Source organism: Misgurnus anguillicaudatus, chromosome 16, assembly GCF_027580225.2.
Source record: "Misgurnus anguillicaudatus chromosome 16, ASM2758022v2, whole genome shotgun sequence".
Taxonomy (NCBI): domain Eukaryota; kingdom Metazoa; phylum Chordata; class Actinopteri; order Cypriniformes; family Cobitidae; genus Misgurnus; species Misgurnus anguillicaudatus.
In genome coordinates this window covers 19,013,064-19,029,166 of record NC_073352.2, presented here as the reverse complement: position 1 = coordinate 19,029,166, position 16,103 = coordinate 19,013,064, and the positions used below count along the sequence as shown (strand labels likewise).

The 16,103-nt window shown below is 37.6% G+C and overlaps 1 protein-coding gene across 7 annotated transcripts in view; it reads left to right on the top strand.

The window, feature by feature from the left end:
* Positions 1 to 6,850: 6,850 nt before the first annotated feature.
* gria1a (glutamate receptor, ionotropic, AMPA 1a) overlaps positions 6,851 to 16,103 on the top strand; it is an 86,135-nt gene continuing 76,882 nt past the window's right edge. For 3 of the 7 annotated variants that reach the window (XR_012357960.1, XR_012357962.1, XM_073854282.1), the window contains exons 1-2: positions 6,853 to 7,259; positions 7,430 to 7,564. Coding sequence is in view for 4 of the 7 variants with exons in the window: in XM_073854282.1 (XP_073710383.1) it covers positions 7,178 to 7,259; positions 7,430 to 7,564 (217 nt within the window). In the remaining 3 variants the exon portion in view is untranslated. Of the gene's footprint in view, positions 7,260 to 7,429; positions 7,565 to 16,103 lie in introns of all 7 variants that reach the window. The other 4 variants (XR_012357961.1, XM_055178188.2, XM_073854283.1 and 1 more) reach the window with 3 other exon arrangements.

Genomic DNA, 16,103 nt, shown 5'->3' with positions numbered 1-16,103 from the left:
AACGAAGTCCTTAGCAACACATATTACTCGTAGTGCTGGGCAAAGATTAATCGTGATTAATCGTATACAAAATAAAAGCATATTATATTGATTTCAGAAATTTGTAATATATATATACAAATTGTATATATGTGTATATGTATATGTATATGTATTTTTTATTTATATATCAAATAGAATATATAAAAATATAAATAAATATATATACACATGTAAATGTTTCTTAAATGCGTGCATGAATGTGTGTGTATTTATATGTATATATATATACAATAATTACACACAGCACACACTTATATATTATGCAAAAAATCACTTTTTTGTGATAAATCTTTGCCCAGCACTATAATAGTCTAATGATTTTAGGCATAAAAAAGTAAACTTTTAAGTTTTAATCAGTATTGTTGGCTATTGCTACAATTATACTCGTGCTATTTACAGTATGACTGTTTTTTTTTTTTGGTCCAGGGTTACATTTAGTATTGAGTTTGGAGGAAAGCACTATCACACAATATTTTATCTTTCATCAAACATGTTTTTGAATTGAAATGTCACAGGTGTCCAGTTTTTGTCTTCTGATATCTCGGTTCTATCGTCTGCTCTAGGAGGTCACATGGGTGACAGCGAGAGCAAGTGATTGGCAGTGGTGATGATTGGCACTCATTGCGACGGCCTTGCAACCAAGTCCAAACCAATTTAGCAAAACCCAGCTATTACTGTCAGCCGTTAATTAGTTTTGATTGATTTTTAATGCTTGTCTACTGGTCACATTTGGAGTGATGCAAACCTCGCGCTGTCAATGTCTTCCTTAAACCCACGCATCTTCATATTAAATCACATTAATGTCCTTGTAACAGGCTCCTTTTATTATTGGCAAGGAACATTCCCCTGAAATATTCTGTACAATGTATATTTATTAAAAGAGGAAATGCACAATAACCCTAAAAATGTTAATTATAGTCCTGCCTAAAGGTTTACAGAGCCAATCACGGTTTTTATGGAGACACTTCAGAGTTCAATATTATGGTGGTAGTAAGACATTAACACACCTTTTCTTGGACAAACTTAAAAATATACTGTTTTTTCTGTGACTTTTTTGTTCTTATATTATTTCAGCCCATCCCAATAAGTTTTTCACATAACCATAACATTTTTTTTTTTCGGATTTCTGTCTGTCTTAGTTTAAGTTTTTGCGTGCATAACTGTAAAAAGCTGCCTGGGGCCATTGTAAAAATGTCAGCATAGTGGACTGACCTCCTTTAAAATGCTATAAACCCACCCTGGTTGAATATCCCAGAAAATGATCTCTCTGCCTCTTACTAATGGATGGTTGACAGACCTTTTCAGAGAGAGTTTCCGCCTCTTTACCTTGTCTTTATATTTTCCTCTGTCGTGATTTCTACATGAGCCAAATGAATGGCCGTGTGACAGGCAAAGTTCATAAGTATTCACAATATTTCTGCTTTCCCTATGGGGAATTCATCACGGGTTGAGCGATTATAATTTGTTCCTTGAAATTTGTCATGTCTTTGTGCGGGGATGCTCGATGTTCTGGAACCTGGCAAGGTATCGACTCCATCAATCAGTATTACCGTTGTAACGTTCTGAAAGCCCTACATCCAGCGGCAGGCAACGGAATGGAAAGACAATTATACTGGGAGCACGGAAAGAGAGAGAGAGAGAGAAAGAGAGAGAGAGAGAGAGAGAGAGAGAGATGAGGGACCTATAGGCTTTTAAAAAATAGCAAGCACTTACTGACTTGTTTTTTGCCGTTCCATCAATTGGAGTCAATAGTAGTTCTTTACTGTGTAATTTCTCCCCTGAGGCTTACTGTGTTTTAGATTATGCTGAAACAGAAAAACTATGTTGCCACATACAATCCAAAGGTTTTGAGATAATGAAATGGAAATAATTCTCTTTGGACAAACAAATTGGATAGTTAATTCAATCAAAACACTATTATCATCACAATTCTAACAGAACTTGCCATAAAGCATATATCTCTGCCTGACCATCTCTTCATAAAGGTATCAATTAGAGACTGACCAATTACAAATGTTTTTTTCCGTAAAGCCATCTTTTCCTTTATCTTTACAAAAAGCCCACTAATCAATCACGTAGACCAAGTACTGTAAGTTAAGCATGCTTCCCTGATGTACATTGATTTAAGCATCAAGACGTTGGTCCATGTCTGTAACAACACTAATTGTCAAAAGGCTTTAGGCAGGCCAGCCTTGCTCTTTAACACTAGACTCAAACCCCTTTTCACCCCAAAAAATTGCCTTCTGTGTGAACGCAAACACGACCTGGAATTGATCCTGGGATCGCTAAAAGCAGGAACAATGGTGTAAGGGGTGTCGTATAGTGAGCTGAAAACACCAAGGTTATTGCTTTGATTTCTAGAGAATGTACTAAAAGATAGAAAAGTGGCATAGGGGAGAGCAGGGACGAAAGTAACATTTTTCAGAAAAACTTAATTTTAAAAGCGAATGTTTTAGACAGAGATATATAGTGTATTGTTACTTTTTTATTAAATATCAACAACTATGACCTTCTTAATATGTAACTACTGCTTTAAGTGGCCCAAAAGAGGTGCCGGTACTCTTTTTTTTTTTTTTTGCTGACTCGACTCCTATATTGAAGGGGTTTTATATTCAGCAGTCAAAAGACGCCCTTGTAAAAAATAATAAATCCTTTTATAAGTTTGTGGATTTGCTCGAGCTAGAAATAGCTACTGAACATAAATAAAATGTGCAAAAGGATTTTGAAAAAATACCATTAGAAAGAGCTACTGTAGAGCTTTTGAACATAAATAAAATGTGCAAAAGGTAGATATGGGAGTAAAATTTTCAGCATGGTTAAATGCTAAAACTAGTTGTTCAGATAGAACGAGCTTGAAAAAAAATCTTTAAAATGACCCCAAGACCATGTCTATGGGTTCAAGAATAACAAAATACTGGCCATTTGAAACTTGAAAGTCATTTATTTTATCCCATTGTTTACCATTTTGCGGGTGGTAAAACTACTGTGCACATTGTTCAAATTCATTGAAATTTCGTTCACTTGTAGTTTAGCAATTAAACTAAATATATATTACAATTTCAAGAATGTTTTCTGCACATCGCCTGAGGAAATCCGAAGTTGCGTCGAGGGGAATCAAACTGACAGCCGCGACAGCGGAGATTATCACGTACCTATAAGGCTTGCGTCTGACCTGCAGCTATCATTCTGGCTTGGTGGGATGTCAGCCAGCGAGTCCTCTGATTCTGACCTTGTTCTTTTACTACTAAGAGTCTAAAACAAGGAGGGCATATTAAGGGTTCATTGTATTTTCATTTTAACTGAGCAGCTATAGTTGCGCGTTTCACACACAAACACACACCTATCCAGAGCACGTTCACAGTGACTGACCGACGCATGCGCTTTTAACTTGTAAATGCAAGGGTGTATGGGTAATGTAGTCTCTTCTCTCGGTGGGACGAATTAGGAAGCGTATAAGGGCGCTCTGAAAAGCCGCAGTGCAGCCAAAGGATTAAATTAAACCTCAAATTAAATTAAACCAAATGAGCGTTCCGGTACGCACGTTCTGGGCACACGAAGAGGTGGTGGAACGCTCAAGAGCTATTTTTGGAAGTGGCGGTACGGCCCACTTAAAGCACTGGTAACTACAAACATATATTGTTGTTAGGGGTGGGTATTGATTCAGATGTTCCAGATCGATTCGATTTCTGTTCGCGTGGTATCAAAACGATTCGATTTCGATTCTCTATTCGATTCCGATTCTCGGCCCCAGCAATTTTTATACTCGATTTTCGATTCAACTCAACGAATATAGATTATAAAGAATATTATATTATGTTATATTAGAATATATTAGAATAAAGACTGAATGAATGATTGACAGGCTCGCCTCTCGCTCCTTGGTAACATCGCGGAAGGAAAAAAGAGGGTGACATCTTGTGAAGAAGACTAGTTATTAGAATAACGTTAATCTTACGTTCAATGTTTGCGGAAATAAATATGAAACAAATTGATTTGTGGGCTTTAAGAATCGATTTTGAATTGACCATGTAAAAAACAATTAATAGAGAAAAAAAATTTGCCCAGCCCTAATTGTTGTTTATCTTTGCCATTTTTTTTGTCACATTTTCATTTAAAATTTAAGTTTCATCAAATGTTTTAAGAGCAACCTGACAGTACAAATTAAAACTGTTGATAGTAAAACAGTAAAACTTAAAAATTGTATCAAATTACAATATGAAAATTAAATTGAATCAAATTAAAATAATAAACATAATAAGACAAGAACTCTCGACATTTAAACCCGATTTACTTTCTAGACCTAGATGCGCGAAACGATGATAAAATAATGCAATATTTATCAGCCCAGCCAAGGGTTCGGTGCTAAAGATGCTGTCATAGTTTGGAATGCAAATGTAATCGCATTGTTACTTTTATCCCGGTTCTCCCCTACCATGAAAAATTGCTTTCTTTGTGTTTGCTAAAGTGTTCATTTAAATGTCCACATACACTGTCTGAAAAAATGGTCAAATAATGGTCCCTAGCTAGTACATATTTGGACCTAAAGATTTAATTTTAGTACCTCGGGTACATATTGGTACCAAATGTATACATATCTGTACCTCAATGGTATATTAGGACCTTGAGGGTACTACCCCAGTGACAGATTTTTTTGGTGGCAGTGTACATCTAAACAACAATGAGAGCTAATGACTGCCATTTCATAGGAACATATATTTTTTGTCTTTGTGTTAGCCAACATATGCATATTAACATATAGGCATGATGTTTATTTGCTAATGCAAATCAAACTGTGAAACCAGATACAGTATTACAGACCGAGGTAAAATATGTAAATGGAAGATGATTCCAAGAATCAGTATCCTGTTCATAATGCATACGGAGGAAACATATGCTGGAATTAACCATTTGAGATCTTTGACAGCAGGCACTATAATGCAAATCATTAATTATGTGGGCAAGAATGAAAAGTGGAGAGTGCATTATTTACAGAGAAAACTAAAACATCTTACGTAATGTGTGCAACTCATTTTCTGAGTCTCTACTTACTCCTTTTGCCTTGATGTCTAATAGAGGTCTTTTGGGTTGAATATGATACAGGTTTAATGAGAAAGGCTTTCTCACCTTTTCACTTTCAAATGAGTAATTGAGCTTCATGGTAAGAAGTTGGTGTGGCTGATTGCAGCCCACACGTTTCATCTCAACTCATTTGTATGTGGGTCTTCCTCTTGAACTCAGTTCATAATAAATGGTCCTCTCTTATTCACATTTTGTAAATGATGGTAGGTTCTCCAACATTCTCTTTAATTTTGTGATATTGATGTCTCACAAGATTTCTCTCAATTTAAAGGTGCCAAAGTTGGAGGATATTTATCATTTTTGTGTACTTACTGTGTGTTAAATTAAAGACAGGAAAAAAACAAACACTCTTGTTTCTCACCCCTCGCCTATTTAATTACCTAAATGTTATTGTCAGTGAAAATATGCTAATATGGTCCTCTGTTTGAGACGAAAATGCAAAAAAAGCTAATTTTCCCTTATCCAGAGAAGAGAAATTGCCTGGGTCTGATAAATGAGCTTATCCTTAGTCCTAATTGTGTTAAAGGCGGGATTTACTTTACCCTTTTCATAAACAAGCATGGAACTTCACAAAGAGACTCTACAATAACGTGGTTGGCATTTAAGCCCGCCTACAAATGAGAGGTTTACTGAACCATGTCAAATTCCTGATTCAGAGATAGGTTTGCTGCAAAACCAATGTGGGGCTTTGTCATAGAGCTTATCAACAAGAAAGACAAAAGATTAGTTTATTATTGTCGCAGACACAATTATGAGACAAAAATGTTTGGTGAAATTCCACGATGAGGTGCAAATGGCAGTATATTCCTAATACCAAAATATAGCTGTAGCTTCAAACATGTAATAATTTCACCTGAAAGAGCAATGTAGGCTTTAAAACGTAGATTTATATAGAGAATTGAAGTGCTCATGTTTAAGAATTACTGTAGTTATTCGGTGACAGTGACTGGCATGTTGTTTCCCGCAGTGGTTTCCGGCAGGTAATCTTTATCACACTAAAAGTGCAGTGGATTATAAATAACCCACTGTTGTTCTGAATCAGCCGAGAGCACTAAACTTGTCATTGCTCTCTCTCTCTCTCTCTCTCTCTCTCTCTCTCTTTAAGTGTCTGTGAAGCCGTCTGTGTAGCTGTAAGTGGTAGTGATTGCCCTGCAACATCTTAAAAGATTATTTTCAATGTCTGACCCTGCCATAATTTTAACACCAAGTTTATTACATTTTAGTAAAATAAATCAAATTTGCCTATTAAAAATGGATTACCAAGTGCAGAGTGTCAGTTTTTCTGCTATATGTTTAAATTTTTCCTATTTAAATTCAGTGTGTATCTACAATGCCAGGTCAGAAAAGGTACAAAAGCTGTTTTTTGACCACAAACCTTCAGGCTCAGGCATCAAAGTCACCAAAACGAAAATCTTTATATTTTAAAGTTATGCACATTCACTTTTCATTGACTTACAGGCAGGCTTTGAGACATTTTTTGTTTTGTAGCCTAAAGCATTAAATAAGGAAATTAATTTGTAGTGATTTCTTATCTTTTTGTGTATTGTTGTATTGTTCAAGATATATAAAAATGGGACAATAAAATATATTCTATTCTAAAGAGAAGGTCACAATAAATGTGATAATCCACAGTATCGATTAGTAAAGTTTTTCTGCTACTCTTGTGTTTGTTACGGTTTTCGTCATCGCATGACGCACTGTTAGAGTATGAAACATACTGCTGTCTGATCATGCCATGTAATTGTCTAGTGTCGAACGTGATGGTTACACTGTAGCCTATGCTGAGTGGATGCAGTTACGGAGTCCCTCACTCGCTCTCGCGGATCGTAGAGGAAGTGGAGCGCGTGCAGGAGCCGATCTGAACACAACACACGAGGACGCAGCGCCAGCGAGGACAGCACGCGCAAAGAGGTGCACCTGTAATCCACACCGCTCACTCGCCGATGTACTGATAGTGTGAGAGCATCCAGCAGAAGAAAGAAGACGTATTATAAACTACGCGCATACCCATGCTTGGGATTTGGTTTTCTTGTTCTTCGCTCATGCAAAAGGAAATATGCAGCGAAGCCTCACATTGCTCTGCACCAGTTTCCTGGGATTGTGCCTTGCGTCCAGTTTCCCAAGTAATATCAACATAGGTGAGTGAAAGACAAAGTCAAGGAAGATATCCACAGTGGTGCGTTCGGGAAAAGCGACGAGTGATGAATCAAATTTATGTGAATGAGCATTGTTTTAGATGTATTTACCTGTTTGACCAGAAAACCCAGTGAGGTTATTAATGGATTGTGGGATTTTTCTTTTCCCACAGGAGGGTTATTCCCAACCGAATCACATGAATATGAGGTGTTTCGGTTTGCGCTCTCGCATCACCAGGAAATCCCTAAACTGGTTCCTCAAGTGGATATGGTCAAACTGGGGAATAGCTTCTCCATGACATATGCTTGTAAGTACAGTTCATTTTACAGTGTAGAAACCTGAATGTACGCATCCTCTATGGATTGCTGTTGCTTTTATTCACATAAGAAATAAATGAGTAAAAGATGTGAAAGTTTCTATCTTCCTGTTGCGCATACATCGAGGAAATCTTTTGGGCTATTTTAAATTGAATGGTCTCGCCTATCTTTTATTGAAGGGCTAATAAAGCCAATATTAAATTAGTTTTGAAAGTAAAGCGCTTCTCCGGAGGTTATATTAACAAATTGAATCAGAAGCCTTCGTCTGGATCATCATCTTCCTCAGAAAGCTCAGTGTGTCCGGAATATTCTTGAATGTGACCGATCCGAGGAAAATAACCTAATTGTCAACTTAACGTCGTACGTCATTTTATATATGTGAAATCGTTACAGACCGAATTGCGCGCTATTGTATGTCGTAGCGAATGCGCGCTATTCATCACGAGACCGCTTCTGTTGTCTTCACATTGCTGATTATGTATTATTCAGTACTATCGAGCTTTCCGGAAGATGTGCAAAATGTTGCGCCTTTTGGGGTTTATAGGCACGGTTAACGAGGGTACACGTTTTAGTCTGAAAGCGCAGATCAGATGAGCGCGCAGGTTAAAAGCGCAAAGCTTGGCAGCATGTTTCCATAACAAGAACACAAACTCAAAATCTTATGATGAAAGCAATATTTTGAGTCTTTGGTTTTGTTTAAAACAGCATGATTATGGTGAAGATTTAGATTGCGTTTTGCGTTGTTTATAGTGTATGATTTCCGCCTCTTTTTCACATACTCTTAGTTTGACAGGGTAACAAAGACTATTTCAATTATTTAAACAGACACCAACTAGACACTTGAGCGTATTTATACTTTAATACCACTGAGAGAGCACATCAAAGAAATGCACATCATTTAAACATTTCTTTTTCCTCAGTTGTAAATTTTGAGCTGCATAAAACTCTGTCTCATCCAGCTCAAAGTATTCAGTGATGGTTTGTCAGGACAAACTGTTCATCCATCAGTGCATCATGCGTTCCCATCTCACCAGCCCTAAGGCAGATCAATCAAGGTGAAAACAATTGAACAATCATAATGAATATTATCATCCAGATACAAACATAAATGTGTAAGTTTCCCAACTATAAATAAACTACATCCACTGATTTTGTAAGGGCTGGAGTGTTCCCATTAGATTTTACTGGAGGGATGGCATGCACGCTTTCAATTTCTCTATAAATTATTTGTTGTTCTCTCAACATGCTCATTATCCTATGATGGCACTTTTCTCACTTCCTTTTCCGTTTCTCTCTAGATAAGAAATTTGTTATTCACTAACCCATTGTGAAGCTCAGTTATATTGAAATGAGGCACCAGCGTGTCCTGGTTAATCGAAAGTGTCTTGTATTGCTCTGATTTGTTGCGTGGTGAATGGGCCGCCCTTGCGCAGTGAGCTGTGAGAGGAGTGCTGTGAAGGCCCTGACTCTGTCTAATGCTGAATGGCCTCTTGTGCCAGAAACTGAATGTGTGTCCGGAGACGCCTGAGGAAACTTACCCTCAGCTGTTTCCCCTCTTGTGTGGCCTCAATCCTTAAAGCAACCATCCTCATCGGCACCTGCCTGGGCAAACCGGTGGGGGATGTATGGTGCAAAGGTTAAATAAATGAGAAGTGGAAAGCGTACGTTTTTTAATGAAGATTGGAAAGCGTAGCATATAGTGTGTGCTGCTGTTGTTAACAATTATATATGTTTTGAAATGTGAAGACTTCCACAATCCACATCCACCTGCCGATTGCTTAGTTTATCTCAGCATTTAAAATTTGTTTTGACGTGATTTGATGATGCTCTGGCAGCTGATTTACTAAAGAAATGTAAATGTGGTGATTACTCCAGTACATCAACAATTCTGTATTAAAACTGAATTTGCACATACCAGTGCCGTTTTGCACACAATTTGCATATTTGGCTGGGACTGTACAGCATCTCTCAATCCAAGCCACTGCAATCCAAGCATCAGAATTAGCTATTTTTAATGCAGCAAGTTTGCTCCACTAAATATATGCCTGATTATAATAAATTTGATGAATAACTGCTGACGTGCTAAATAAAAAATAAGCGCGAATGTAAGTGAAATTCAGATTACTGCCTCTTTTCTGTGAATAGACATATAGCTAGGTTTAATTAGGCTACTCCATGCAAATCTTGAAGATGTTTGCAAATAATATGCATTTTTTAGTAACCGTTATATAAAAGCATTGATGTGCTTGCATCGAAAAGCTTATATGCTTAGACATTAGTACACGTAACTAGAGCAATTGTTTAGTGAATTGCCCCAGTTAGTCTAAAATCTATGTTTGGTTGAATTAATGTTTTAATGTTTAGAACTGGACCTATCTTAAAGTGCACCTATTTCATTGCTAAAAACAACGTTATTTTGTGTATTTGGTATAATACAATATGTTCGCATAGTATATGGTTAAAAAACCACATTATTTTCAACATACCGTACATTTTTGTAGCTCCACATTTCCCTGTCTTCCTGAAACGCACAGATTTTGTACAAAACTATCCCTGATTGGCCAGCTATTCTGTACGTTGTGATTGGTCTGAATACATCTGACGTCAGGGGGAAATGTGACGCTCCTTATCATGTTTGAAAGATTCGGTTGCTAACGTAACCAATCCGAGGAAGTAAACTGTTGCCTACAATCCGTGCGTTTGTTGTAGTCCAAGAAAAAAGATGTATATTGGAGATGATAACTCACGTCATTGTTTACTTTGGGGTTTGTACCTTTTGCATATTGTTAACATGCACTAATACACACTTACACACCAAAGGAAATGTAAAATCGTGAATTGTACCATTGATGCTCTTTAACATATATTAGTGCCATTGTTCTCAGTATATTTTATCCCCATATACATTTATTTAAACGTTTTTACCTTAGTACCGGTATTTTACCCCCATTCACAAACATACGAAAAGTGCTAAACATTCTGAACATCTCAGTTTCATAGAAATTCCTCCTTTAGAAATGTCCCCCAGAAAGTGGCCCAATCTGAACAACGGATACATATTACGTAAAATGCATTTCACCCCCCACTCTCATTCAATTCCCTACTTTTAAAATAATTTGCATACATCCAGCCTCTCGCCTTCAGCAGAAAGTAAATTGCAGCAGTGGTCGCGAAGTTCAAGAAGAAATGGCGAGTCGCGTTGCGAGGTGAGCTTTTCAATCTGTAAAATAAGTTTACATTCTTTTGACTGGAAGCAAAGGCAGCCAATCAGGGTCAAGTGCTTGCATTTTAAAATGAGGTTGCCAGTTAAGCCAGAAGAGATGCCAAAAAATTGCAAAACCACGCGTTTAAAATCCCCCACCCTAATATAGCTTTCTGAGAGAGGTTTTTAGGAAGCTTCTAAGGCATAACAGACCCAAACAAAATTTTGTTCGCATCACAGAACAAGGATAAATACCCCGTTCAATCATTCTAATCATTCAGTAAAAGAAGGTTTAATCCAAATTACACCAGCACATTTTATTTATTAATTTATTTTGTTTGCTTACTTTTTATAGACACGTTTTTTATTCACTTTCAATTTCAAAAGAATGTGCCTAATTTGAAGGTGTTTTGTGTAGAACTGCAATTTATTCAGTGACCCCCCAAGCGTCTGGCTGGCATTTGAAGTCCTCACAGCTAATGGTGGACTCCTTTATTTGATCCCTGAGAATTAGAAGCTGATCAATAGCAAGACCCCATGCAAAGGCTCCACAATCAATACGAGATGCTCACCGATTCCTTCACGCAAAGACTCTCAAGAGCCTGCTTAAATATCTAAGTGTGTGTTCTTATACAACCATATAACCTCCAAGCCAGAAGAATATTAGCACACATGAATATAAAGAACTAAAAAAGTATTAAAAAAGCATTTACAGTTGCAATAGTTTGATCTACACGGAGTAAAGTTTCTAAATGCAGTTTATAAATTAAACATCTGTTTTTAACCGCTCTGCTACCATCGAAGACTCAATTTTTTGCACTTTTTTTAAGTATGCACTTTCTCATCTAATATGAAGCAAAGGCGAAAAGCTGTAAACACGCATTAGAGAGACTCAGAAAACAGCAGCCGTTTCTGTCATAAACCTCCAATGTCTTTCAGAGCTTGGCATTGAGAAGGAAATAATAACCCCTGCACCATGTCTTCCTGCATGTCTTGCAGTCACAGTAAAATGCGTACAGGCAGCACGACGGTAGTGTTCCCTTCTTTGGATTGTGTGTGGGGAGAGTTGGCTTCATGGTGTTATATTATTGTGTAACAGGAGACTGAGGGGGAAGGGATAACCCTCAGCTTTCACAGCTTTATAATGCGCCCAGAGCAGCTTGTTTTATTGAGGGTCTCCACGCCATATTCGGCACAATTGGAGAACAAGCACTCATCTGAATGTGAGGTCCAGTTTCACAAAATTCTGAACATGTAGGATTCGCATGTAGCATAAGGTTACAAATTCTGAATGAACCACGCTTAAGGCTTTTGTGACACAGTTGGATATGCACATCTGTTGCTTAGGAACCACAAACAATGTTCAATTACATCATGTCCACACATCACACATAAATGCATCCCATTATAATCAACAAAGATGTGCCACAGTCTGCTAATTGGTGACCGAGGCCATGGAGAAAACACAGATCTGGCTTTTAACATTAGCTCATGCCAGCTCCACAAACTAGCAACTTTGTAGATCGAGAGGTGAATCGGGCTGATAGGTGAACCGTGAACGTGTGGTGGTTTGTCAATTCTGGGTTCTGATCTCTGATGTATTGTAGCTGGCGGTGCTGGTGTGGATTGAGAGAAGGGATCCGGTGAGGGCTGTACGTCTGCAGAATGGAGGATAAGAGAGGAGCTGTCATGTTCAGTCTGAGAGACAAACGAAGACTCTCTCGTCTCGCCCAGTCCTTTGCGCTAATGAGAGACAAAGACGGCATATCGTCTCTTCTTGTCTGTTCGTTCTTAAAGAAATGACAACTGTGTTAAAGTATTACAGTACTGTTTCTGTACCACTAGTACAAAGAGAATAAAGGTGGTAAAACGTTTATTCTTTGATTATTGATTGTAGAATAAACATGGCTGATACAGCATTGTCTCTATATTGTTATATAGTTTAAAATGTCCCCAACAGCATCATATAGTACAAATTGTGGAAGCAGTCCAATATGCTTCATTGGGCGTATGTCCCATATTAGCCTGAGCTTCCCGTCTTAATGAGGACACATGCTTTTGTTTTGGCTGCCATTACCACATTTTATTAATTTATTAAAATCCCTCCAGATCTTAATGCTTCTGAAGATGTACTGTAACGATGGACTCATGTTGAAATATAGTATAGTATGGTAAGGAAAGTATACAGTAGGTATGATAAATTGTTGAAGTGTAAGATTAGGATCTACAAAATGTTAGGAATGATTAATATCAATGACAGCTGGTAAAGTTGGCATTAATTTAGTCATTTATTCATAATGTTTTGAGCTTGCTTACTGAATATAAGAGATAAGAATTGTATAAAAGAAAAGAAAAAACTGTTGTTGGAAAGAACACAAAGATAATAAACAGACACATAAACACATCTACGTGATTTTTCAAAATGACTAATCATTAAAGAGCACCTATTGTCCGATTTACATTTTAAAATTTCCTTTGGTGTGTAAGTGTGTATTAGTACATGTTAAAGACACACTATGCAGTTATTTTACCTTAATATAACAGCTTCAAAGTTATTTCGGTGGTAAACAAAGTCATAGTAGGGCGAATCATCCTTCTGTTGAAACTCGGGGAGGACGTCGCTAGCAAAACCAGCAATGCAAGCTTGAGAGAACAGCCCCTGACAAATCTCGCGAGAATCACGACTTGCTTTACGGCAATGACGTCACACACGTTAGGCTTGTTCGACTTCGTGTGGCGCTGCAAGAATCGACCACCGGATGACGTCAAAGTACCGCGAGAATGATCCGAGACGGCACTTTGACGTCATCCGGCTGTCGGTTCTTGCAGCGCTGCATGAAGTTGATCAAGCCTATAACAACAACTGCACGAGCAAAATTTGAGACGTGAGGCTAAACGATTTAAAAGTTAAGAAAGCGCGTTCGGAAGAGAGTAGGAAAAGGAAAAGAGAATCTGACCGCATTAGGAACCTTGACAAGAGTCCCACTCTGTCAGGTTTTTACTCGTTGGCGTGAGCGAAAAGAAAGCACTGGATGGGATGCTGATCTGGCGATCTTGTTGATGGACTAGTAAGTAAATCTCTTATTTGTAAACTTATTTGCGGTCTATGTTGTATGTTGTTGCGCTTGCTTGTAGTACGCAATGCGATTATCATGACAACAGTTGTCAATATCTCACATAATTATCAGGACATAAATAAGCCTAGAGGTTGTAAATACTGTAAACATGCACAATTTGCAAACTATTATGATAAATAGCAATAATCATGTATAGTGACATTATAACGACCAATGTAATGAAATAATGCAACGTACACAATTAACTTTGTCATGGCATTTTGTAATGTTTACAATAAAAGAACACAAATGAAATTATACTGTAGACATAGACTATAGACTGTTTACTTGTGATTTAGCTGCAATCATGTAAAAACGTTAGAATGAAAGAAAGAATGAAAAAGGCCAGCCTCGTTCCATGTCACCTGATGTCTGGCTCTGTTTTCCTTACCAGCATAACTTGAACAAATGTGGGTCACTGATGTCTAGGACTAGGACGAGGCTTTGTCCTTTCTCTGTCTAGATGAGGACACATGCAGAGAAAAGCAGCCACAACCTCACAGCACTATTAGCACTGTTTGGAAGTGTGACCTTCAGACCCTACACACCACAACCTGAGTCTTGAGTTTCCACCTGCCCTTATACTCTGCCCTATTTAAAAATCTGACCTTTGGCTTGAGTCTAATGGAATTCAGTTGAAGAGGAAGAGTGATCTCATTTGGGAAATCCACTGTGATTTGTTCTTACACATGCAATAAGGTGGTGTGCGTAGACATGCAGTACATTTAAAGATGCTGTTTGGATGCATACATGTATGTGGTCTAGTAGGTTTGTTATTGCAGATTTAGTTTTATTAGTATGTACCCTTGACCTTTGCGCTGCTAATGTAATGCTCAACCAACTGAGCTGCAAGAACACCTGTGCACCTTTTATCCTCCAGAAATAAGCACTGTAGACCATTAGAATCTGCAGAATAATTTTATTTTTTGGTTTATAAGCTATCTTTGTTAACATTTTGTAAGACTAACAGTATGAATATCTTTCACAAGCAACAAAGAATGCTAAACCGAAAACATCACAAGTGAATGGGTTTGTGTTTGGTGGTGTGTGTGTGGTTGGATATGTTCTGGTGTGAGCGCACAGTTGTGCCAGCCAGCATGTGTGACCATTGAGGTGGCGTTTATTCTTCTTCTATATTTATCCATGTTGCGCTTTTACACTCAGGTTGTGAGAATGAGTCATTCTGAAGGATTGAATCCTCATTTGGACATAGTAGCACTCTGTGCACCTGAGGGCTTCTGCCCACCCAACGCTGAATCACTTTTACTGCAGTGAGACATATTTATGGTCTTCAGTATCAAGTACTCATAGCTCTGTATATCATTATCATTAAAGGAATAGTTCATACAAATATGAGAATTCTCTCATGATTTACTGACATCCTAGATGAACGACTTTCTGAATCAGTTGAACACAAACGAAAATTTTATATTATCATACATCCATCATTAAAGTAATCCAAATCCTGTGATTTATATACTGTATCTTCTGAAGCAAAATATACGCTTATACAGATAATTTTTAATATTTCGAGCTTATTTAATGAGCTTGGCTTGCAGTGCTGTCACACCATATTAAACAAAGCTAAATCTAGATGGATAGGTACTAGGCAAAGTTTGATTCAAGAGATGGCTGTTAGAAATTCAATAGTTCAAATGTGTTCATTCGGCTTTTAAATAAAGCTTTAGGACCACAGCAGTAACTCCTAATGTCAGCCACGAGGCAGGACAATTTAGTTGTTTTCATAAAGTGACACAAACATCACACAGAAGCTTAAACTGTCCATATGTTATGTGCTTTTATTGCAACAGACATGATGGGCAAAATGAGATGCGGCACTCGGGCTATTTGTTGCGTTTGGGTAATAGAAAAAGGAACATTTTTCTGAGGTAGCCTCTGGCTTTTACTAAATTGGTTTGTTCTCCTGGTGTAGGAATGATAACAGTTATTTCTGCCCTGAGAGGCTTGTCAGGATACAGGCTTATAACATGACTGTTAAACACAATGGAAAGATTTTTCACGATGCTGTTTTGCACATGCCAAATAAAAGGTGACAAATATGTATGTTAAACTAGAGATTATTCTTTAAAATGGATGGTCTGGGATGCTGTTACGTCAGCAGTTGTGTATAATTCATTATAAATCACACTTATGTGTACTGTATTTCTCTGCAGCACCCATTTTGTTGCGCTTGATGTCAAGAACACTATC